Consider the following 26,942-nt stretch of genomic DNA (forward strand, 5'->3'; position numbering starts at 1 on the left):
TGAGCCATTGACCACAACTCTTTGTGTGCGGCCATCCAGCCAGTTCTTTACCCACCGAGTGGTCCACCCATCAAATTGATGTCTCTCCAATTTAGAGACAAGGATGTCATGTGGGACAGTGTCGAACGCTTTGCACATGTCCAGGTAGATGACGTCAACTACTCTGCCCCTGTCCATCAGTTCTATAGCCCCATCATAGAAGGCCACCAAATTGGTCAGGCAGGATTTCTCCTTAGTGAAGCCATGCTGGCTGTCCCCAACCACCTCCTTGTTTTTCATGTGCCTTAGCATGCCTTCCAGGAGAATCTGCTCCAAGAGTTTGCCAGGCACAGAGGTGAGACTGACTGGTCTGTAATTCCCCGGGTCATCCATTTTCCCCTTCTTGAAAATGGGGGTTATATTTCCCTTCTTCCAGTTGTGGGGAACTTCACCTGACTGCCATGATCTTTCAAATATGATGGACAGTGGCTTAGCAACTTCATGCGCCAGCCCCTTCAGGACCCGCGGATGGATGTTGCCAGGTCCCATGGACTTGTGTACGTTTAGGTTTTTAAGATGGTCTCTAACCAGATCCTCTCCTACAGTGGGCCTAGGGTCTTCATTCTCACAGTCTCTGCATCTGCTTTCCAAGACTTGGGTGGTGTGGTCAGAGACTTTGCCAGTGAAGACCGAGGCAAAGAAGTTATTAAGAACCTCAGCCTTCTCCAAATCCAGGGTAGCCAGTTCTCTCGATATCTTCTGGAGGGGACCTACGTTGTCCCTAGTCTGTCTTTTATTCGCTACGTACCTATAGAATCCTTTCTTGTTATCCTTCACATCCCTAGCCAAGTTCAATTCTAACTGGGCCTTAGCCTTCCTCACCTGGTCCCCAGCTTCCTGGACAACATCCCTGTATTCTTCCCAGGCCACCTGTCCCTGCTTCCACCTTTTATAAGCCTCTTTTTTCCTTTGAATTTTCCTGAGCAGCTCCTTATCCATCCAAGGAGGTCTCCATATGCTAACTAGCTTATTATTTTATGTCCATAGTTCAGACTAAGAAGACATATCCAAAGATATAAAGAGCTACATTTAGATTTAAAGCAAGGGAAATATCCATATAACAAGAAATAGGTGCAAGGCCTACTTCCTGAAAAACTATTTAATATTTCCTGATTTAAAAGTTAAAATATAAATAGCACTATTTTTTCAGCAATACTGGAAATTTTTTCAGAGTACTGGAAAAGATAAAGACAGACTTACAATCTAAAAAGAAATCCTTTTGGAGACGATGGGAAAAAATAAAAAAAAAAAAAAGAAAAAAAAATGAGAGAGAGAAAAAAGAGATAATCTTGCTGTTGAAAATTCCCCAAACCAAATTGCTGTAATACATTTTTCTGAATTATTTCTTACAGGTCAAAACAGTTACCCAAACACTGAAAACATCACAGGTTATGAAACACAACTTTTAATTAGTTCACTCCTGAAGAACTTTGCAAGTTATGTAAAGAACTTTGAAAAAAAAAAAAAAAATGGACTAAATGTTGCACTAGGGCATAATCGTCAATAGCAGAACTTATAAAGGCAGCAAGTCAATTTATAAATAAACCAAGTCAAAGCTTGCTTCATGGCTATCCAAACAAAACTTGATTTCTTTTCTTAGAGGATGCTGAAGTCTGCCATGCTGAGGCTGATCTCTCATGGCCTTGTCCCTTGACATGGTCCTGGGAGTAGGGCCCTGGAAATGCCACAAAACCAGTCCGTTGTCACTGAGAGGTTTCAGGCTCTTGCATTTTGCACACAGAACTCAGGACTTGCACATTCAGTACAATGATACCTGGTATAGTAGCGATTCACTTGTACCCTCTGAGATGGCTCTTAAAATAACAGATGTATCAAACCATCAAACATGCTATTTTTCTCCCCTCCCCCCTCCCCTTTTTTTTTTTTTTTTTATTACAAGCAAAGCTACTCAATCTGCTCATTCAAATTTTTACTTCTACCTGTCCATGGGGGACAAAGCCACGTAGCTGCAGTTTAACACCGCAAATATTAAAAAGGTGAGATTTCATAAACCATACAACTTTCAACTCCCATGCTAGTCACTGGGCACAAATTACGGTATCAGTCTCTTTGGGAAGAGTAGGGCAGGTGGAGGACTGCAACTGCAAGCTGCTCCCTTAGGCCTTTCCATTTTCAGATCATACAAGCTGAGCAATAGGAAACTAATGCCAAAATACAGGTAACAAAATAAAACAAAAAAACTATAGCAGAATACAAGACATCCTCCAGCAAAGCGGCTATTATTTGAACCCTTTCTAGAACTGCAGAAACTTCCTTTCTGGCCAGAAAACAGCACAGTTAACTAAACAAACACATTACAAGGGAAAGCATGCAAGCTCACAAGCAACAAAATTCAAGGTGGCTGCAGTTAAGACCCTTTAAGTTGCTTTGTGCCAGAAGACTTTTCCAATGAAACCTGCTCTAATTGCTTTTCTTTATCATCTTTTATTGTGCCTTTGCACCTGTGAATGAAAAATGCACTACAGCATACCTATGAGCAGACAAGTCTCTCTCCTTTTGCTTGCTATGTGGCTCCATTCACTAAGCCAGACAATTCTGAATCTAATCTGAATAAATTATAATAAATAATACAACCATCTAAATTGAAATTAAACGTAAATAGGTAGAACAATGATTTCAAATATCCCACCAAATACAATATGAATTTTTATGAGGTTTCCACTCCCCCATGTCAATCTTTTTCAAGCTAGTCATAATAAAGTGACTGATTGTGACTGATAGCAAGAGTAGCAGACACCAACCTACTAGGATGGAATAGAGTATGCCTGGTCGATCAGAAGGAGGCTGGATGTTTCGGTCCTGATCTATGGCTTGTATGGGTGGAGTGACACTGATGGGGTTCACATGTTCCTGAAATGAAAAATCAGATAGGTTTGAAACAGAAAAAACTGAAAGCCAGTAGCCAGATCTTTAAATTTAACACAAAAACATCTCACTGAAAAGGATATTCACTGAAATTTCAGGAGAAAAAATACTCATTTAAAGGAATAATTACAGCACATGTCCCTTTTGAAATAAAAATTAAGGCAGCAACATATATATTTCTACAGCAATTGCCTGCCTTTGAGATAGATCTTACACTATAATAGTATCTTCAAGGAAAGGAACCTCACAAATGTTCAAGCAAATCTTGACCATGTGTCTATGCAAAGTCCCGCGAATCAGTCATTTCAGACATCATCATAGCAGTGAAATACAGGAAATGCTTTAAAAAAGGAAGGAAAACCAAACTGAATTTGAAAATCATTAGGAGCTAGAGTGGCTGTGATACATGAATACATACTGCAAAAGAAATTCAAGCTGAGGTACAGATATTTCAAGGATAGGTACATTTGAAAAGTTTGGATGGACACTGAAGTAATTCACATCATTATTCAGAAGTGATCTTGCATGCCAAACATGGAAACAGAAAGCCAGAAGAAGCATTTGCAGGCTTTCATCTTGTTCGGTATTTGTATGTCCATTTCTTCACCTACCAACTTAATAGCATTCCTGTACCTACCCAATAGCACTTAGCCCTCACTGTTGCTTTGAATACTTTCTAAAGTTTTCTTATGCTGATGCAGTCTCTACTGGTAACACCAGAGCTGCCATTCCCAACTGCAAAAGAAGAGTTCCAGTGAGCTTGGTTGCTTAATTAACTAGAAATGTAGTTACTCTATGAATGTATGTGCAGCAGTCTTCTCATTCCCCTTCTTGGAACTTTCACTTGTGTGGCAAAAATGCTTAATAACCTCTAGGAAAAACCAGACACCTATTTGTTTCTATGTATGACTAATCCTGGCAGCCTTTGCTTTGGAAAGCTCTAGCACTCCATGTTCTGCAAGACAGAACTTGAAATTTAGCACAGGAATAGGAATGAGACAAGTGCACACACTTGGCCAAGTTTTGGCACAGCCTTTAGAAATCCTCCTGCTGAGATCTGGAAGAAAGCTGCAAGAGCTTTAGTGATGCCTGTCAATAAACCTAGAGGGAGAAGAGCTGAGGCAGGATGAGGAGACCAAGACAGGAATGGATGCAAGGTAGTTTGTAAGAGGCAACAGTTAGTAACTGCTGCTGTAATTTTGGATATGCAGGCATATGGTAATCAGCAATAACACAAGTTATTTTGCTCACAGTTTGCCCACCCAGAAGTCATTTTCTACAGGTTATTGAGGTCCACCAAGGCTTCTCCAGTCTCATGACCCAGGGCCTGGTACCTCTTCACTTTACCTCTCTGCTCATGGCTTTTTCCACACTTTCCAATGAGAAGGCAAGTTCCTTCATCAAATGCCTGCTTCCACTTTTGACTCTTCAAAAAATTAAACTCTTAAAAGTGTAATGAGGAAGATGATCTCAAAATAGGCATAGAGAAAGAGAGAAGATATATTTGACATATATTTGAATTTTTAAAATGCTTTAGGATTGCATAAAAGTTACATGCTGAGAGATAAGATTGCACATAAAACCATTCAAGACTAAAATGCCATTTTTAAATTTAGAGAGCAATTGAAGCACTTTCAAACAAATCAACATTATAATTTAAAACATACCCACAACAAAGCAGTCTCATTTGCTTAAGCTGGCTAGGTTTTAAACTCACTAATATAATATCACAGGCCAAGCTGAAACATCCAGAGTATATGCAAGAGAAACAGTGAGGGATTTAGCCTTGTCAATGATGAGATATCAGCTGCACCAGACCAGCGAAACTAGACTAAAATAATAATAATAATATAACTCAGAAAATAAAGACATGTGCTTTACTTTCCAATTCAAGAAGCTCAAGAGCAGCATTTGGATAAACAGCATTTGATATTAAACAGATTCTTCTTGGACAATGGATATTTTATCTTGCACTGCTACCATTACCATTACACTGACTCCTCCACCAAATGAATCAATTGAACAGAAGCAAATGAAAAAGTATAACAAAACTAAGAATGAAACATGCAATCCATTACATTTTTATTCTATATAAACTGTACTGTATGCATCCTGAAATAGGCTGCTCAAACTAAAAGGTATCAATGCAACAAGATCAACTGCAAACTGCTGAAACATTTAGGGATAATTTAAAGCTGTTTTGAATCAAATAGGCTGATGTGCCTTGACGCAAAGCTAAAGGTCCTTTCATATTGTTTTAAAATAGATAATGCAAGTACCTTTTTCATTTAAATTTAAATTAGAACTATGAAAACACCTTCACAAAGACACAGCCATTAAATATGTTAATACATTTGTAAAAGCGTGTGCAGGATTGTTTCAGAAGGTATACGTATACTTTTTTATGAAAAATTATTACTAAAAAAATTATAATCAAAACATGCTTTGATCAATAGCAGTAATAACTATGATCATTACACAGAGATATTTCTTTCTTTCCTGAGCCCTTTTTCTTGTTGTTTTATTTGTGTTTTGGGGGTTTTGTTGTTGGGTTTTTTTGGTTGGTTGATTGTAGGGGTTTTTTTCTTGTTTATTTGTTTTGTTTTTCTTATTACCACAAAAATTGTTCATAAACTGAGGTGATGCTGCTTTGATGATTCAAAACCCCTTCAGCTGTCACTTGCACGCCCTAAGGTGCTCCTGGGAGTCAGTGGTCAGGGCCTCTACACAGGCAGAAGTAAACATTACCAGCTGCTGTAAAAGATAAAACCATAGGGAAAGGAAGAGCCCCCAGACTTTTGTTTGGATTCAAAGGTGAGCTTCCCACCCAAAGAGCTCCTATGTCTATTAGCCTATGTGAAATGAACTAACAAAAGAGTAACAAACGAGACAAAAACTACATCTTTAGAATTTTTTATTGCATTCAAAGACAGCAATTCTACCCCTAATTCACATGAAAGACTAAGTTATTAAGACATACACAAGGACTGTTAAAAAATAGAAATAATAATAATTAAAAAAAAAAAAAAAAAAAGAGGAACATCATGAAACTATGTATTACACCAGACAAAACAGGATACATTACAGTGCCTTGGGCAATAGCCCACTAAAAATATGGAGTATTCATTGATATTTCAGTTTGCCAGTTTGTGGTGGCATTTCTTAAGTAAACACAGTTAACTTACTTTTATCCAATATATGCATTACTAACACGGCTGTAAAAATCCATCCCAAATCACAACCATACCGAATCAACTGGCATTCTTGTAAAATAATTTTCTAACCCAGAGTAAACCCTGTGTTTGCTACAATTGTCTTAGGAGCTATAAGGCACTCATATACACATATACGATCTGTTCCATGGATGCAGGACATGTATAAGATGACTAATGCTGAACAGGTAAGCGTTTTCTGTAAGGAGTTCAATAAGTTGTCTAATATTGAAAAATCTGAAACATCTCTCCAGGCATTTTTTTCTGAAAACATAAGAATATATATTTGATTATGAAAAGACCATAACTAAATACTAGATTATCTAATTTATTCAGATTCAGCAGATTATAATATTTATTAACGTTCGGGGAGAGCTTAAGAAAGATACTTTTATATGATGTCAAATAAGTATCTTGATCTGAATCAACTCAGCTGACAGCTTTGCAAAAGAGATTGATTCCAGCACTAGAAGACAAATGACATTATGTCACTCAATTGGCAACAGATTATAAAAAGTCATCCTTTCCCCTACATTTTGAAGTACTACTTTTTTTTTTTTTGGTTCTCAGTCTTGACATTTACTGTGTCACAGTAGTGAACTTCCCCTGCCTCCTTACCCCACACCACCATGCGCACTCGCATTTCCCGTCAATAACTGCACGCAGACCTAGTTGCCCAGTTTCCTTGCTGGCTCATTTTCCTAGCTGCCAGCAATCACTGTTTCCCTGCTGCTGCTTCCAGACAATCACACCATGGTGCCTTGCACTGACTTTGTGTCAAGTGGCATGCACTGCTACCCCCAAGGAACACCAGTGTCTTTATTGACTGGTTATACTATAAAAATTGAGGCCAGTGACTTGTATGCTTGAGAACTTCCACTTTAAGCAAGCTGTGGGCCTGAATCATAGAATCAGCTATGTTGGAAAAGACCTTTAAGATCATCAAATCCAACCATTCCTCCAGGACTGCCAATTCCACCACTAAACCATGTCACTAGGGGCCTCATTTACACAGTTTTTGCACACTTTGTGGGACGGTGATTCCACCACGTCCCTGGGCAGCCTGTTCCAATAACTGACTACCTTTTTGGTGAAAAAATCTTTCCAAATCTTCAGCCTAAACCTCCCCTGGTGCAGCTTGAGACCATTACCTCTTGTCCTATCACTTGTTACTTGTGAAAAGAGACCGACCCCCACCTCACTACAACCTCCTTTCAGGTAGTTGTGGAGAGCAATAAGTTTCCTCCTGAGTCTTCTCGTCTCCAGACTAAACAACCCCAGTTCCCTCAGCCATTCCTCATAAGACTTGTGCTCCAGATCCTTCACCAGCTTTGTTGCCCTTCTCTGAACCCACTCCAGCAATTCAATATCTCTCTTGTAGTGAGGTGCCCAGAACCGAACACTGGATTTGAGGTGAGTTCTCTCCAGTGCCGAATACAGGGGGATGATCGCTGCCCTAGTCCTGCTGGCCACACTATTGCTGATACAGGCCAAGATTCCTACCTGGACACACTGATGGCTCATGTTTAGCCAGTCATCAGTCAGCACCCCAATACATACAATCATCCAAATTTCTAGCCAAGGAATTGAAGTCTTCACTGATTAAGTGGTTCAATCATTTTCAAGAATATAAGATTAGATTCTATGGCCCTCTGCTGACAGGTTAAAATATATAAATAGAGTTTAGCAAACTGGATTAAATCACTGAAACACAACAGGCTATTTCTTGTGTTTGACAATTTGCAATCTTTCTTACTGCTCTGAACAAAACTAAGGAAGATGCATATATGCTTTGCAATGCCCAAACTGTATGAACATAAAATACATTCATTTCTTTTCCTACCTTTTTTTGTGTGTATCATGTTATTTTCTAGGAAGTGCTGAGAACTGTAGAGTATTTCATAGCAATAACTTTTCATGACACAAAATACTCCAAACAAAAACAGTGAATCACATTTAACCATCAGCTTTTCTTGCGTTTCTCTCACAGTGCAAAGCAATACAGATACATCTATTTTATCAGAACAAGGTGGTCAATATCATGATTACTTAACATAAGACATTTCACACTAGCTTTTTACATCCTGAAAAGTATTATTTTTATAGCCTTCCCAGTTGGGGAGCTCTAACTGTAGCCAGTGGACTCCAAACAACGCCTAGGGGCCTTCAATGCACATCATACTCACAGCTTAGCTGAAGAATTTACTGATAAAAACAGTGGAACTCTCATCCCTGTGCAAATAAGGGCAAGAAGCTTTTCAGTAGACAGAAGATATTAGTAAAACAACATAAATTACCCTATGCTGATAACCAGAACCCCTTCAAAGGGAGCTCTACAATATTAAATCAACAAAGTTTTTGATGAATTGAAGAATCATTATGGTTACGCTGGCTGTCTTTGTGCTTTCTTGAGAAATGTGTGAGGTTAGAATACAAGCTGTAAATTGGAAATTGTCTAAGTTATAGCCATGCTGTGCAGAAATGCATATACTATTGCCACCACACAGTTCTAAAACAGCAGGAAGAATTGCAAAACCATTCCAATAACATCTTTTGCTGCTGCTTCAGATGCTATGCCAGTACAAGGGCTGTGACAAAACACTAATGAGCATAAATACATCATAAAGTACTTACATGTCAATAAAATGCATAAAATATTTCAATGACATTCACCAACCACAAGTGAAGTAAATCCAAAAAGCAAGAAATAGACTAGAAAAGTATATTCACCTGAAGATAACACACAAAACCTTGTCATTAGTCAAAATGAGTATGTCATATCAAATCTCCTATTTGGAGATCTCACCATTCTCCCCCTCTTCATGCCTTCCTTTTGATAGCTACAAGTGCCTAGAGATGCTCCCTTTGATCAGTGAGGAAAGACACGAAGAGGCAGTGCGTCACATCAGGAAAATTTCCTATACTACTCTTTGAGGGCTAATGTGATACTAAGACATACACAAATACAGGGTAAATTGGATCTTCTGACCCTCCTCTGGCACAATAAAGAATCCTGAACTTTTCAGCTAAGATCTCAACTGAAAGCCAGTATAGAGAGACAGGAAGAAACCCCCAAGCACAGATTTAAAACACACTGTGAAGCTGAAAGAAAATGGAGAATAAAGCCTCTGCAGAAAATTGTTCTGATCAAATTGTCACAGGTGCTAAACAAATTTATATGGCAAAAATTCTGACTTGAAACTGCTCCCTGAGTAAGGGCAAGCCTATATGAGGAAACCAAGTCCATTAAAATCTACATTGCTTAATCCTAGAGATTTGCAGCCAACTCACCTAATCCACATTTTTTACTGGTTTGCAACACTATGTATATCTGGTGGTTTGTGCTCTGTTAATATAATACTTCTTACCACCAGATGATGTAGAGTCCAACCAGACGGTGCAGAATGTCCACACTTGGTATATAAATGAAATATGAGCTGTATTCCTGGATTCACAGTGTAGCAAATTCAGTATTTTGGGTGAAAGGGCATTTTTTTCAATATCAAGGAACTATGTTATAACAGTCCACATCTATGGGAATGTCAACTAGCTACTAACAGCAGAGAGTAAAACTGGTATTACGAAATCATACATATATGCAGAAAGTAATTATAATGGGGGGGTGATTTACAAGTTTAAAATAATTCTAACTATTTAAGAAGTTCACCTTCCTTTCTAAAAGCTGATAAAAAACAACAGTGGATAATTTATGCAGTTGATGTGTGTGAACTAACCTCTCACATCTTCTCTGGGGGTACAAAAAATGTTTTACTAACTGATGGGGAAAACTAAGACATGAGATTGATTACTAAAAAGGGACCTACTTTCTAAATTCAGCACTGTACTTGTCAAATACCTTTCAGTACCTTTGTTGTTCAATACAGTCCATGGTTTCTGTGTTCTTAGTTTTATGTTGTGTTCAATATTTATGCAGTTTACTAAAATGAAAACTGTAAAATTCAAATATCCTCACAGATCATATTATTAACAGCGTAAGCTGTCAAAACACACAATTACTTTCATTTATTTGTAAAAACAGGCCACATTTGAGGAGGAAAAATATTTTGAAAGAGCATCAGGATAGCATAATGAATCAGAGAACAGAGGAAAATAGACTATTTTTATCAATGATGTCTTCCATGAACAGCAGGTCCAAAAAAGAACTGAGTATCATTGGGATCTGATCACAGTGCTTACTAAATCACTTTTTCTGTATCTGACATGCTTTATAAGAAATGTCTCCAACAGAGTAACTGTGCTGGAGACTAAACGAAATGCATTATGCAATGGGCCTCCTGCCTCGGCATGCAGACATAACCTGTTTTGCAATTCAACAAAAAGCAAGAATTCAATCTGGAGGTTCTACTTGTTCCAATGTGATGACTGTAATTAAAGAACAAAAACATTTCCTTTTTGACATTTCCCTTTTTTCCATACAAATATGAAGTGCATTTCCTTGATTATCTTTCAAATTCTTGATAGTAGGTTTCTTATCTCTTCAGGATTCAGAATGAGGCAAGAGAATGCCTGCAGAAATGCAAGTTGCAAAACTCAAGAAAACATGCCTATTTCTTTGAACTGTGCTTTGGTAGAGCCATGTTCTCGCCTAGAGGGACAAACAAGTTCAAAAGTCTCAAAGGAGAGGAAATTTTGGAATTATTGAATCTGCAGCCAAGCAGCATTTCCATTCATCACGCAGACACAGGTATTGAACATTTGTGGTTAGCAAAACACCCCTATGGTACACCACTGTCAGCTTTGAGAAGAAATATTTATATATTCTTTACAGATTTTGGAGGTTTTTTGGTTTTGCTTGCAACTATATGGGCACTTCTCTAGTTTAGGCATGGGAATGTCAGCTGTAACTACCTCACACCTGACTTTCTCCAAACTGTCCTTTTCTCATTAGTTTGTCTCCTGTCAAGAGATAATTTTAGGCAGAGATTTCATGCTCAGAGCCAGCTACAAATTCTATATCACCATTACCATAACCACTTTATTACTCTGCTTTAATGGTTACATTAACAGTGGCATTAATGTTAGTGAAGGTTATAGCGGAAAAATGGTTTTACAAGGTGCATTTTCAACACATTTGTGCATTTGTGTAGAGACATATGTGTACACGTACACACACAACCTGCAGTGCTCACATACTTCATGTATAAGCTCGTCCTCACATCTTTTTACGTTACAGTGAAATTTTATGTTTAAATGCCTTTCTTCTCAAATCCCAACACTCTTCCAGAGTAAAAAGCAGGAATTGTTTACAAAGCTAATTACTACCTGTCTAGAAATATGAGCTGCTTTAAACTTCAGCACTGCTGTACTTGACAGAGGTATTGATGCAGAGCCAAATGCAAACTAAGCACATTTTGTTTTTTCAGAAGAGGGCGTTGCAGTTCACCATGTATTTTCTTATGCTCTAGAGGAAAGACTGCTAGGATTTAAGCAAGGTTTTCTACAGAAATTTAATCAATAGCACAGAGACAAACATAACTGTACTGGTAATGGTGGGCTGCCTCTTCCCTACTCTACACTGCATTGTGTAGCCCACAGCTGGAGGCAGGGAAATGCTATTTAGCATGGCACAAGGCATTCTTTCTGGCTTCTTCACATTTTAGACAGGGGGTCAGGCCAACAGGAAAAAAACTGAACTGCTGGGCTTCTTTGGCGGCTCCTGCCCCGATGTTATGAAGCAGCCCCACTGTGGCTGCTTCACCATGATGGATGGCACAGCTGGGAGGGCTGCTGGCGCCTTAAGGGCTAACACTGCCTTGGGAACACAAGAACAAAAAGTGGAACAAGAGCACACCTGTATCATAGAGTGCAGTGGACCAAGGGGACTCCTAAGTTATCCTAAAAAGACCAGGGACAATTGAAAAAAAAAAAAACCAAACAGGTAAAGCAGTCCAAGGTGAGCTCTGAGTTGCCACGGCTACATTGCTAATCAAGAGCCATACCATGAAAAGAAAAGCAGCACCCAGAGTGACTCCAAGGGTTAACACTTCTGCCTCAGAGAATAAACTCCTTCTACTACTTAATCTCCCATAACTTGCAAGTGTACTTGCACATGAATCACTATTTGATTAATTGAAGAGCTATTATAATCTGCACCCTCTGCATTGTGACAACAAGCTGAAAAGAGAAATCTTTCTTTGTGATCCTTAGTGAACAGCTAGTTTATAGTTTAATGGGACAGCCAAGTTATTGAAATTATAATTATCTCTACAAGGATCAGTGTTACAACATAGATGAGAATTCTTCTGAAATGAAGTTCATTGATACAGATTCACTGCAGCAGTATTTTGTCTAAATGTCAACATTTAAAACCTTTAGATGTTTCTAAATGACATTTAAGGGTCAAATAAATTAATACATATGCTTCCTGTTTGACAATAGCTCCACTTCAGGCTGTAACAAACACAGTTCTATGAAACAGAAAAAAGAAGTGCATATTCTGAAAGTGGCTTTTTTGTCATGGCAAAAACCCAAGACAGCAATTAAATCACATAAGTAGTTGATTGCATGTTCAAGATGCTGATCAGAGCTCAGAGTGAGACAGAGATGGTACTTTCACAAACATTCTTTCCTCTCCTGAAGCTCTAGTTTTTGAGGAGTGAAAGGCTCTATCACTTCATATCCAAAATTCTTTAATGGCCTTATGGAAAGCAAGACAGTTTCAAATCCCTGGCTGTGAAATACCTTGTAAAAGTGATGAATCATACTTTCCTGCTGTCCTTTTGTAATTATTTTTGTAAGCTGTGTGATCTCACACATCATGAATAAATTTTCTTTGCTCTGAGGCAGGTGGGGTTTTGCTGTTGTTGTTCTTTTAAACTAACTTTAAAGTGAAAACTGGAGAATGAACAAAGAATACAATAGGATGAAGCAGCAAGATCTCTTCAACAAGGTGTTTGGCACTTTATGTATTTCATTAATGCAAAAGATTTTTGGCATCAGTTCTGCCACACATCAAGAAGGTGGATTTATGCTAGTGAACCCGTACTACTGCACACATCAAACCCAAACAGGCACCCTGGTGATCTGTGCCGAACATTTTATGCATTTGACTTATGTGGCTGATGTGACAGACTAAAGTTTGAATCAAAGCAGATTGTCTTCATTTCTGAAAGCAAATTACTTCTAAGTACAGCTCCAGTTACTTCTTCCAAGTAAAATTAGGACCCTTTTTCTTCTTAGCTTCTGACAGAGCTGTAAGAATTTGGTATTTTCCCATTAGCAGTCTCAATCAGGTAGTAACCATGATGATAAATATCAAGCAACTAATGGAACATTTCAGTTTTTCGAGGAGGAAAAAAAAAAAAAGAAAATTGTGTAAATTATAAAATCAGTCATTTTTACCAGTTTATTCCCCCCTTACTCTTGATAATTAAAGGAACTAGATCTGATATGAAGTCTAAAATTTCAATTTACAACTTGATAAATACCTAGAAAATGAAATATCCAGCTAGACTGGGTCTCTGGTGAACTACCAGTGTCCTTGCTCCCCTTGTGCACACAAGGGAGCCACATAGCCAGTCTGTATCATGGGCCAGTTGACAACCCAGTTCTAGCAATAAACAAAATCTGTTTCTCTCAACCCAAACACAACCTTCAAAGATGATAGACAATTATATTTTTCTCTTCTTAGTTCATTTTTTGAGTATATATTGTCCAAAATTTTTTAGTTTTCAGTCAAGCTTGATAATTTTTCCCTTAAATCCTCCATTTGTCCATTTTAAGAAGGATTAGTATTAGTGAGAATCTAAAGCATATAAATTTTGCTCAATCAATTATTTTCACATTATTAAAAACGTCTATGTGTCTTCCTGTTCTGTCTTTCAAGAAAATCCACTATTCTCCCTGCCTTTTGTGCTACCTACAACATCCACAAGGCAAGATCTCCAACATAGCAATCCCACACTTAAAGCAAGTTTCCTGTACTCAAAGCAAACTGTGACTTTATTCACTTGATTCCTACCCATATACACAATCTCTGTTTCTGAAATGCAACTTGGCTAAAATCACCAGCACGAAAGTATCTCTCAGACTATATTCACTTCTTCTGCAGACTTGCTATAATTTTCTCAACCAGAAAGAGTGTTTTCAATAATTGAAACATCTGGTTTCTATAAATATTCATTACATTTTATAACTTAAAAGCACGGTTTTGTCTGTTCTTGAACTGAAAAGCAGTCAACTTCTCCTTTACTTGAAATACAGCTATATTTAAAATCACAAGTTAATCTTAGATATTGAACAGTGACTGTCCTGCCTGTTCAATACATCAAGCAAGTGAAGTGCTTACTTGCCTGCTAAGAGAGATTACATAAACACAATTCTTAGGTTCATGTATTAACATACTAAAATTACGGAGAATTTACTGATAATTATTTTTTATTTAGCCATACCATCTTGGTACACTACCAAATACATAAAAAATAATTACCTGAAACATCATATCTTTGTAATTTTAACCTTTTCATGCTTTAGTACTTTTCAGTGACATTTCTTTTTTAAAAAAAGGCTCTACTTATCAAGACATTGCATATGGGAGACAGTCAATCAATCACAAAAATGGAAAAGATAGGGAAAGTCATAACAGAAGCCTTAAAACACCTTTTATGACTCCTCATCATGCACTAGCGGATAATCAATAGCTTATCAAAGCAGCCCATTTGACTTTGCTGGAAGAGTCATTTCCATACAGTTAATTCAAAATCACCAAGTCAGGTTATAAAAATGCCTACACTACTAAATCTACTGTGAATTATACTGTTTGTTTAACATTGTCCATTATCTTGAACTTAATGTCAATCTGATGACCTCTGTATGGCTGCAACTAAAGAGAAAAAAAGGTACCTCCCTCCCCCCCCCAAAAAATAAGAAAACCAACAGAACCCCAAAATAACCAACCAACAAGTTTATCCTTAAACTTTAATGAGGGAACTGAATATAAGAAAGGATTTTTTTCATCACTTTTGAATTGTTTTCTGACTTCCAAAGCAATTCAAGATTGTCTATAAGTTCATCATGCATCTATGCTTAAATTTAATTAGAAAAATTGCTGTCTGCTTCTCAGCTATACTGCAAATAACTTGGCCATAACAATTCTCCTTTTTAAATAGAAAATACACTGAAACAACTGCATACATATCATGAAAATCAATCTTCATTTTCCCTTTCCTAGTCTGAGTTTCAGGTTTTACCTAAATTGCTAATGAAAAATTAATACCTGAAAATGGGTCAATTTGCTCATCTTTCGGCCAGTGGCAAAAGGAGTATTCAAAGTCTCAGACATTAGAGAGACTCACTTCTACTTTACTGAACAAGAGACAACCCAAGAATGTAGAGATACAGCCATGATTTTTAAAGCACTTCTCTGATTAGTTCTTGTAGTATGGCTGAAATGACACCATTGCCCTGTCTACCAAATAGTTTATGGCTAGTAAATGCACAGGAACTCATTCATCTTACAGCCCAACAGTTGACACCACACGCTATCTTTCACCAAAGATTTAGTTAAATTAAACCCAATTGCTAGGCTTTTTAAAATAAATATTTTAAGACAAAATACACAGATAAAAAAATACATAAAGCTTTTAGTAGCAAATAACAGTTTGCTAGTGCTATTTTGTTTAACATTTTCTCAGATACAGTAGTATTTGTAAAGAAAAGGCAAATTAATTATGGCATTAAATATGAGTTCACACAGAAAGCTGGACAACATATGTTTACACTTAAAACCAAAAAAGTTAACAGCCTAGACTACAATGTATGAGACGCCTGATTTTCTGTGTTCTGGAGCTACTACATTCATTAGAGAATGGTTACAGAAATGATAAACAAAATAAAAGCTTTTACCCTTAATCATTTATTTACTGACAGTATAGAAACTCTGAAATAATAGCTGTTGATCTTCTCAACTGAACATTTATTTAAAACCAAAGCATATTTAAGCCCTGAAACCACGCGACAGAAAGAATACATGGGTTTATCATTGGTAAAGGTAAGAGGGATCCTCAGGCAACAGAAATGTAGTTAAAGTCAAAGATAAACACAGCATGGTTAATAAGAAATTTGTTGCATTCCCTTGCATTTATTCCTGAGAAACACATATCTGAAATCAACACTAAGATCAGTTTCTTATACAGGAAGGGATAAAGAAACAGATGGGGGGTGGGAGAGAACAAAAACTTCTACACAAGAGAAAGACACAGAACAAGTGTACTGGGTTAGGCATCAAGAAGTGTCTCTATAAACAGCGAGCCTACTTTCCTAGAGTGTGCCAGCATACCTCGAATTTCAACACGAGTCTCAATGTCAGGTACCATTGCAGAGCTAGACTCTGCCTAGTTAAAATACAAAGTCACTTCTTTCCCTACTGAAAATATTTGTATAAAGAGAAGCATATAGTTCTCCTAATGATGAAAGCTCTGTTTTCTCAGGAAGCCACAAACCCAAGCCACACTTTAAGCATTCAATTATGCCAGCAGACATAATTGTGCTCAATTATGGTCTAATTCCAGGATGAAGCATAAATACCATTCCCTACAAGAGCATTTAGCATCAGTCTCCAAAATTGGACAGCACCTATTTTGCTGAGAAAGGAATAATTAGAAACAAATTAAATCTCAAATAATTTCCTGATGTTTGATGCAACTAAATCACAGAAAGCACTCATAAGACTATACTAGACAGAGTAACCAAAGGCTCCAGTAGAAAATTCCAAATCTTAATAAAAATAAAGCAAAGAAAGGACATATTGAGATACAACTGTTTCAGAAACTAACAACTTCCTAAATTGTGCATGAATATCTTCAGTTTTAAATGTATCATATCTAACTGTTAGTAGTGGTTAATTCACACCCATGCACATTTGATTTATCAGTCATGCTTACAAGAAAAAGCAAGAAAGAAACCACTTTCATCAGAGGTAAGTATTTCTGCTATTCTATGAGATTTTGCTCTTCCCACAGGTGAAAGAGGCAGCTTCCTTATATGTTGGAAGGTTTCATTGAAGTTGATTTAATCACAAAAATGCCACAAAAATCTTACTTAGCATCTGTAAAAGCATCTGTATGGACACTTAGCAAGTTTCTTTCAAACCTCAGGAAAGGTTATTTGGTTTTAGCTTGCATGGTAGATGCTTGGATAAAGTGTCTTTTGTGGATATGTATTTCCCACAACAGACATAAAAACCACAAAAAAAAAAAAAAAAAAAAAAAAAAAAAAAATCCCAGAACATTTTGATTACTATCCTTGACTAATACGTGCTGTTTTGGCTAAGATGGGGAGATGCTGTTTCCAGAAGTTTCAGATTTTACTTGTTTTGCAGCAAGTTTTATATTAACATTTATCTATGAGAAAATTTCCACAAGGATTTATGTTTGGAAGGAATTGGGATCTGTACTGTCAGATAGCACGGAGGCACAATGAAATTGTGTCAGAAAGAATTGTTTAGTGCTTGTAACCCTCAAGCCCACAGGTAATGAAAAACCAGCACATTCTCTGCAATGTTGATTAGCTATAAATAAGCACAGAACTGACTTGTATAGAGCTGATAAAACCTAGTCACTAATGAAGTATCTTGTGTTTCCAACACCAGCCCCACCCACTGATCAAACTATTTCAGTCCTCCACCAAATTCCTTTTTAATTCTCCATCACAATAAAACTAGTGTTTCCTGTGCTGCTGGTTCCCTCCTACAGCATTTCCATTTCTCACACAGAGAGAATAACCCATTTACTCTACATCTCACAGTCTCCCTTCTGCAACAGGTGATGGTGCCCAAAAGGTATCATAAAGGGTCAGTCCCCAATATCCAAAACAATAAATGCAAAGAACTGTTAAACAGCAATACACCAGAGAACGTGGTATGAAAGTTATTTTACTGCAGCCAGTTACAGGACATCACTTTGATGCTGAGCTAGAATGCTGCAGGGGAATGGGAAATAGCTTGGAGAAAATCTATTGTGATTGCCATTAGAGTTTCAGCAAGAAATGAAAAGATAAAATGTGAGTTTTAAAAATCTCCTATAATTTTTGACATTATCAATCTGATACAAAACACATTTTCATCACTAACTGGGAACTCTACAAGCAATTCTGGATTACGAGTAAGATGCACTTCTGACAAGATACCCTGAGGCTTTGATGCATTTACAGTGACTTGGTGCTGCTGCACGGGACAGTATCCATGAATACAGACTAAACAGCTGGTTGGGACAACAGAAGGACATCCACTGCCTTGTGCTCTACCACACAGACAGCACTCTCACATCCTGGACCCAGCGCTGCATCTGGCAGGCTGACCGCATCCTGATCTTGGGGCTGGAAGACCGGGAGCCGACTGTTGGAGAGCTGGAAAGGATGCTGGAGAATACTGTGGTCCAAGCCCAGAAGAAACTGATGCTGCTTCATAAGCAGGATGGGCCTTTCCCTTCCCAAACTGTGGAATGGCTCTACATGCACAGCTCGTGGTCTGGTCATCTTCATCTCTATTGCCCACGTGGAGTCTTCTCCAAAAGAAGCCTTTCATCACCTCCCTATGCAGGGTCTCCAGAGACCTCTAACAACTCCTATCTATTGTGGCTATCTAAGCCACATATTGTGGCTATCTATGCCACAATTCTTAATATCATGGTGGTTTATAATGCTTTTCATATATGAAAATCAATAAACTCTTTTTGTCCCCTGCATGAAGTATTCAAAACCTTCCACAATGTTAGGGGAAAAAAAAAAAAAAGAAAAAGGTTAAAAAAAGTTAAGTGGTCAGAAAAGACTGTGCTCAGTATTAAAAATAGAATGATCTAAACTTTGCAATTAAAAAATACTGTAATTCTTGATTTCTGTGACAGTAGAGCAACACCCTTCATTCCACCGTACCATCTTACCATCAAAAGTCTGCAGTTTCCACAGTTTCAAAACCATGCTACAGGATGTGTGCGGTGCTCTTCACGGAGGACTCTCTCCCCCACTGCTCAGGTAGGGCTTTTACCCTGCAGGATTACAGTTCCACCTCTTAAAAGTTCAGTTTTCTTTCCCTGAAGCAAAACTAATCTAACTAAAGAGGTCTTTCTTGCTAATCCAAGCTTGAGAGCTTGTAGGGTGCTCCCTGCTCTTCAGTGTCTTTTATGTCTTTTTTAACTCCCTCAACCACACTGTTCTTCAGACGTTTTAATTTATTTTTTTTTAAATCTTTTTATCTGTAGTCTTTTGCTCAGATCCATCTCCTTGAGTCTCTGCTCAAGAGGACAGCTGAGCCACTGACTTAGTAAGGCTCTTGCTGACACAACTTCTAAGGATACTGAGGATAATTAGCACAAAAATAAATATTTTCCATGTAGAAAGATACATCAGTGGTGAATTAATAAGCAATGTCTTATAATGCAGCTAGGTATTTGAAGTGTTGAATCCTGAATTAGGACAAAGAAAGCCTCATTGGTGTCATGGAGTATATTAGTGTTCATGTGGACTGATAATTACCCTATGGAACCTGTTAATGAAAAGTTTGTTGCAAAACTAGTCCAGCAATTGATTAAACAAACTTTTACTGCTAATTGGCTTCTCTTCTTTGACTGATGATGGAAAAAAATGGAGTATAGAAATGGACAATACTTTCAAAAAGTGAGCATGACAGGAAAAGACTGAAGGGGAAAGAGTGACCAGAAATTATCTTTCAATTTTATGAGACATTCATGAGGTTATATTTTTTTAACTCTATTTGATGGCTTGCACATCCCAATAAAAAATGCTAATTTATTGAAGTCTTTCTGAAACAATTGAAAAAAAAAATTACTTGCTAGATTTGATCAGACACAGAAACACTAAGGAAAATAGAAAACCATGTAACAACAAAACCAACAAAAACCCCAAATCAACCAGCATACAACACAGGTATTCTTGGAAACTGAAATTCATCTAACACTAAGTGAATTACCAGACAGAAAGGATGGTAACAACTAGGAAACACGCTGCACTATGTGCACCAATTAGCAGACACAAGAAGTTCTTACATGCATCCTTTCATCCACCAAAGATACCATTTTTCCTTTTATTATAAGGAAATATATTTGGCTTGTGAAACTTAAATTTTGAAAGGTTTATGCTAGCTCGTTCTGAGGCATCACTGAAGCTGTATTTTGTATTCCTCTAAAGGAAATAAAGTCAAAAGATTTGCATGTGTAGTATGAGACAGAACTTCAAACAATGACTTTGAATTCTGTCTTATAGTGGGCTTTGGTGTCTTTTTGCAGATAAATTTTGCAATGATTATTAGAGGACTCAAAACTCAGTAGATTTATTTCTTTCCCTCTTGGTCTGGGAACTTGAAAAGCAACTTACTCTATCACTGTCATAGTCACTGAATCAGACTCAAAGGGTAGCACTTCACAAGTAAATTACTGCCAAGAGAAGCAATATATAACCTAAGGTGTGGATTACAAACTGTTAACTTTGCTTTGTCTTGGCTTCAGTAGAGCCACTCACCTACCACAGTGACGTGGTTTAAGCCCAGCCAGCAACCCAGAACCACGCAGCTGCTTGCTGACTCTCCCCGCTTCCTCCCCCCGCTCCCAGGGGGATGGGGAGGAGAATCAAAAGAATGCAACTCCCATGGGTTGAGATAAGAACAGTTTAATAACTAAGGTATGACACAAATCACTACTGCTACCACCAATAATAATAATGATAAGAGAAATAACAAGGGAAGAGAATACAACCGCTCACCACCCGCCGACCAATACCCAGCCCGACCCAAGAAGTGATCTAGCCCTTCTGGGCAACTGTCCCCAGTTTATATACCGGGCATGACGTGCTGTGGCATGGAATACCTCTTTGGTTAGTTTGGGTCAGGTGTCCTGTCTCTGCTTCTTCCCGCCTTCCCCTCCTCCCTGGTAGAGCACGAGACTCAGAAAAGTCCTTGGTCAGAATAAACATTACTGAGCAACAACTGAAAAGTGTTGGTGTTTTCAGCGGTGTTCCCACCAGCTACTAAGTTGTAGCACCAGCTACTAAGAAGGAGAAAAATGACTGCCACTGCTGAGTCCCAGGACACACAGGATTAAGCATTCAGAAGAGCTAATGTGCTACAAAAACACCCAAAGTTTGTTTACTCTGAACTAAGATTTTCTGTGTCTTCTACTAAGTTGCAAGAGCACCTCACAAGCATTTGATATCAGAGACACTGATGTTTCTGTGATCTTAGCTGTGCTCCTAGAACTAATAATGCCATCATAGCAATTAATTACTGTAGCTCATTGGTGACACTGCAAAAGTGACACTCGCGAAACCAGGCAATTGCCAATGAAGAACATCACATCTTGGGGCAAAGCCCAGTTGGCTGCAGGCAGCACCCAGCTAAATGAGAAGGTACTATCACATCATTTCGTTCTATGTGCACACCCAGAGAGGACTATCAGATAACCTTCAGCTCTGCTTGGAAGATCTGCAGTTTTGGGGGAATTTACTCTGTTTGTGTGAATGGCAGAAATGCAAAACAGGTTTTTACAAGTGTATAAACTGTAATTATACAACACTTTGCCCAGGCTGGAGATGATTTAATATTATTAATACTGCCATGAGTCAGAACAACTCTCAGAAGGCATAGTATAAACCTTGGTGTTGTTCTTCAGGAAAACAAATTGCTTCTCTGGTAACAAAGAGATCCATTAATTTCACTGGCCTCTTCAATCTCCGCCCTTCAAAGACCATAAACAAAACATGCCATACAGATTCTTCATTCCTAATGTATTCAACTGCCTTAGTGCATTTAAGTGAAAGAAGTTTGGAAAAGAAATATGATTTTTACCTTAGTAAATTCATGGCCAGCTAATTGTGCAAGACGAAGCAAAAATATTATACTTGCCAGTTACATTAAATGCTTTGCTTTAAGGGTCAGCAGAGTATACATTTTGCCCTGTAAAATAACTTCTTCTTCAAGCCACTGCTTCCAAATAACTAATACTTCAACTTTGTCCTATATTCATTAATATTCTTTCTCATGTTCATTGAAAACTGAAAAAGCAAATAAAAAAAAATGTTGGCCTAAAAACAGCACCTTAACCTAGAGTGGCTACCATTAAAAAAAAACCAAAAACAAAACAGAAAACAAAAACAAACAAAAAACCCCAACAACAACAACAAAAACAAAACAATAAAACCCAAAACAAACAAACAAAAAATGAAAAAAAAAATAAAACCAAAAACCAACAAAATCAAAGAAACCCATCAAAACCAGCCAAGAGCATTCCGTTCTACTTGCTACACACACACTGGAGGTTCAATACCTACAGCGCAGTAAATTTTGATCTTTAAAAAAGACCCAACTAACTAGTTTCAAGTAACTTCAGATAAATCATTCTGAGGAATATATCGGTTACTATGAGCTTCTATATAATTTGACATTGTACTTTAAGTCTTACAGCTTTACAGACTCAGATGGGTCTTGTCTATGTGGTGCAATTCAATGGTTTCACATCATGCAGATGTCTTCAACCTATCTCTGAGTGAGGTTCTCTGCCCAGGCTGCTTTGACAGATTAGCACATTACATGAGTCCACTGCTAGGCCCTGGCTATTCCAGACAGCTCAGGCTTCTCTGCACCTTATCACAGTGCTGTTTGCAGAAAGAAATGTAATACATAAATTTACTAGCTCAATTTTTTTAGGCACCATCCATATCTTCCAAAGGAACTACCATTTAGAAGTTAAGTAAATATTTGAGATACCAAGGTAAAACTTTGAGTTCAAACATCCTTCTTCCACTAACCTTTATCAAAACTGCTACAGTGCTACGAACAGATAAACACCAAATAGCTGGTAGTTTATCAACAGAACCAGTTTCTCATTTCATAGATCAGATTTCTTAAGGTGCAGTTTGATGCAAAACAGACAAAAAGCAAACAAAACCCCCTGACACCTGAACAGATTGTAGATTATGAAGTTAAATGAATACATTTTGCAACTCAGACCCTAAATCACAGTTAGATTTTTCCCACCCTAGACACTTTCTTAGGCAGACACTGCTTTCTCTTTCAGTGCAGCTGAACTAAGGCAGGAATGGAGAGAGAGCTGGCTTCTTTTAATCTTTGAGAGCTCTAGCAGGAAAATTGAATTATTTTCATTATATCTTAAGATAACCAAATAAAAAACAAGGTAATGTTGAAAGACTGGTTATTAATAATTTGTGGGTCACCTGCCTGTGTACTGGGAACTGTATCAGATCTGTGCAGATAAAATGGGGTCATGCTCTATTACCCTGCATAGTTTGTGTGCCCTAGTAACCCAAACAATGTTGCACACTCAGCTGGAAAGTAACTTGTGGTTGCCCAGTCTTCTTCAAATGACACTAGGCCCAAACAAAATTAATGTAGAATTTTAAGTAAAAGGATTTATTTGAAGTCCAAAACAGACAACAGAGTTACAAAGGGTTATCAAGTATCAAGGTGTAGAAGGAAGGGGAAGAGGGGAAAATAATTTAAAAAAAAGCGTAAATCAATATGGCAAGGTTAAATATGGAACATCTTTTCCCTTCCCTTTCACAACCAATTTGCTTCTCTTACAGGCTGAATATCAAGTCTCCAGTCTTGCCACAACTGCAAACATCAGGCTGCATTCTCCAGCAGAGAGAATTTCCTTTGAAGGTATACGTAAGACCCAATCTTCTGCCAGAAGTTTGCCAAGGGGTTCAGATGGACTTACACCACCTCCCTAAAATTTGTTCTAGCTCTCCCTTATCCAGAATACATACAATACACTTATCTTAATTACACTAAGGCCTGTCTCACCCCTTTGAGATTTCACTGGTTATTAAACCAGACCTGTGCAGGACGAATCAATCAACTGATGTATATTAGAAACAATTTCCACTACACCTAAAATGGATAAAGCACTGTGAGAGATTTTGAAACTCACTAAAAGCATCATCTGAGTCAACCAAGCAGGGTGATGGCAGTGCTTGCTGACCCAGCTCAAGCATATTTGCAGCAGCATCACCGAGCAACAAAGGACAACACAATGTGTGGGGTGGGAAAATACTGCAAGGCGCAGGATGGCAAGACAAATAAGGCAGAGAACTTAACAGTTCTCTCTCAGAACACAGAGCCTCAACCTCCCCCATCTCCTGGTCAGAGGAAGCAGGGCAGAGAACATGTCTGGCAATAAACAACAGAAGTCATGATCTTAATGTCAATGCTTAACCTTATCTTAATATTCTCTTAATGCTAACCAGCTGTGGTAATAGCAAGTGATTCAATTGGTTCTTCCTTTTTATATTCTCAAATATATACTGATATATAAAGTCATATATCAATATCAATTAAGAAATTAATATTTCGGTTTCACCCACCACAGAGATGCACCTCCCCATTATACCAAGTAGCAGCCCTCCTGTAAGGAAGAGGAACTGACACCATTTTGCTCCAAGAAATGGTAAAGCTCTCACCTCCTTCTTTTGTGAGTCACTGTGTATGTTTCAGCATGAAATGAGCCTTATACTGATCTTTGTCCCTATCGTAACTGATGAGTTAACCAACATCTTAGTGCAAGCATCTGCATGGGATAAACCGACATTGCTTTTTAGTTCCTCTTGACTGAAATGCAATAATAGTAACAAATAATTTTTTCAGGGAGTAGTAACTAACGCTTCCTCTTCCAAAAAAACCCCTGTTCTCCTCAGGTCTATACAATCCTGAATGGAATAACATGTCAAGTCCTTTCTCAAAAAGGGTTCTTCAGGATATTTTGAGATCAAAACATGGTCTGATCAGGAAAAGCAATTCCAAAGTTATCAAATTACAATCAGACTCAGCCATTGTAGTGGACAAGTAGTTTGCCATTTTACCAAAGCTAGAATTTCAACACCAATTCCAACATGTATCTTGGTTTTCTTTTATTCAGCATATAAAACATGGCATAAAAAATACACGACCTTTCTAGTTACAGTTCTCAACTGCATCCAGAGGAAAAAAAAAAAAAAAAAGTTGCTTGCAAAACAAACATATAAAACTTGCAAAAAGTCAAGAGGACTTACAGGATTAGTCAGTTCTGGCAAGCTTGCTTGATAGGTGAGAGGTCTACAGTCACGAGTATTGTTCACCAAGACACAAGGAAGAAACATTGGGCCCAAGTCATCCCCATCAAGCACATCTACTGTCAGGGTGGTTGTACTTGTCCTTCTCTCATGAAGATTTTGTGCTCGGTCCTATGGAGCAAATGAGTTACATTTGGTGAGACTTTCTAAATCGGAGAATCTACAAAAAAGTTTAAAGTTAAGGGTGGAACATATAAGCATCATAGTTATCCACATTCTAGGAAATGGCAAATTATAAAAACTTCAGCCTCAGAGCTATGGCCTTAAATGCTCAGAAATAAAATTGGGGTAAAAGTTTATCTCTTGAATTAAGAAATATTCTGAGACATCTATCACTCAGAAAAAAATACAATTTTGATAAATTAATTCTCAGAAAATGTGTGAAATGAAGACACATGTCTTGTTAATTCTATAAAAATTCTATAAAAATATCTGTTTAAGATAAAAAGTCCCTCATGCTTTACTTGTAATCTGAATTTGTTGTGGTTCAACCTGGGAGGCAGCTATACATCACACAGCTCTTTGCTCACATACACACACGCCCCCCACACCTAGTAGGATGAGGGAGAGAACTAGAAAAAAGGTAAAAATCATGTGTTGAGATAAAGACAGTATAATAGAACAGAAAATAAAGGGAAAATAGTATGGACTAAAAAATATATAAAACAAGGGATGTACAACGCAATTGCTCACCACACACTCACCAAAGCCCAGCCAGTCCCTGAGCAGCAGGCTGCTGCTCCCCTGGCAAACTCCCCCTAGTTTTATTGTTCAGCATGACATCATATGGTACGAAATATCCCTTCAGCCAGTTTGGGTCAGTTGTCCTGGCTGTGTCCCATCCCAGTTTTTTGTGCAGCCCCCAGCCTCCTAACTGACAGGGCAGTAGAAGAAGCTGAAAAGTCCTTGACTTAATGTCTTAACTTACAGAAATGAAAAGCATAATCAGTAACTACTTCTTTTCTAATTGGCACTGGAGTGGTCCCAAACTGTAATGCTCAATCCACCTCTGCACACCACAATTTAAGAAAGATTTATCACCTCCCTTTTCCCCCTCAAAAAAAAAAAAAACAAACAAACAGCCAGGACACAGCAATAAGGTTGATCTAAGATCTGTACTCCAAGAGGACATTTGATTAGTCTAGAGAATGAGTTGTACTGTTCATTTTTTAAAAGGCTGAAGAACACTTCTGTCCACAATAAAGCAGCCACAATGCTGCATCCAAAAAGTCTTCATCCTTCATGATAGGTTCTTTTCTATGTATCGTGGTTTGTCTGGTTTCTTTTTGTTATTTTTTGTCGGCTTGTTGTAAAATCTCTGGGTACACAGGACACCATTGAGTATTACAACCTCCTTACTGTCTCTTTTTTTCTTTACAGATGGTACAGAATAAAGCTTCACTTTTCTGAATTGTACGAGCTACCTCATTTTATACACTGAACAATGTACACACTAGAAACAGATCACCTTTTCTTTCTTCTGTTATCACAGTGAAAAAACAGCATGACTACCCAATGGTTTCTTAAAAACAGTTCAAAATATTTCCACTTCCACAGAGGAACTGTTGTGATAACTTTTCTTAAAAAAAAAAAACAAACAACAAACAAACACCTTTTTCAAAGTATTTATGCTTTTTAATATTGTCATCTGAGTCAGAGGAATAGGTCATTTCTCTAAATCAGATCAGACACATATTTTTTTCCTATTTTGCA

General features: G+C 37.8%; 1 protein-coding gene across 3 annotated transcripts in view; it reads right to left on the reverse strand.

The window, feature by feature from the left end:
- Positions 1-26,942, reverse strand: part of PCDH15 (protocadherin related 15) — a gene marked incomplete at both ends in the record, with an annotated part of 382,058 nt that overhangs the window by 240,823 nt on the left and 114,293 nt on the right. For all 3 annotated transcript variants that reach the window (XM_080620329.1, XM_080620327.1, XM_080620328.1), the window contains 2 exons: positions 2,802-2,910; positions 25,170-25,340. In XM_080620329.1, the coding sequence (XP_080476455.1) occupies positions 2,802-2,910; positions 25,170-25,340 (280 nt within the window). The remainder of the gene's footprint in view (positions 1-2,801; positions 2,911-25,169; positions 25,341-26,942) is intronic.

Source organism: Psittacula echo (assembly GCF_963264785.1).
Source record: "Psittacula echo genome assembly, chromosome: 6".
NCBI lineage: Eukaryota > Metazoa > Chordata > Aves > Psittaciformes > Psittacidae > Psittacula > Psittacula echo.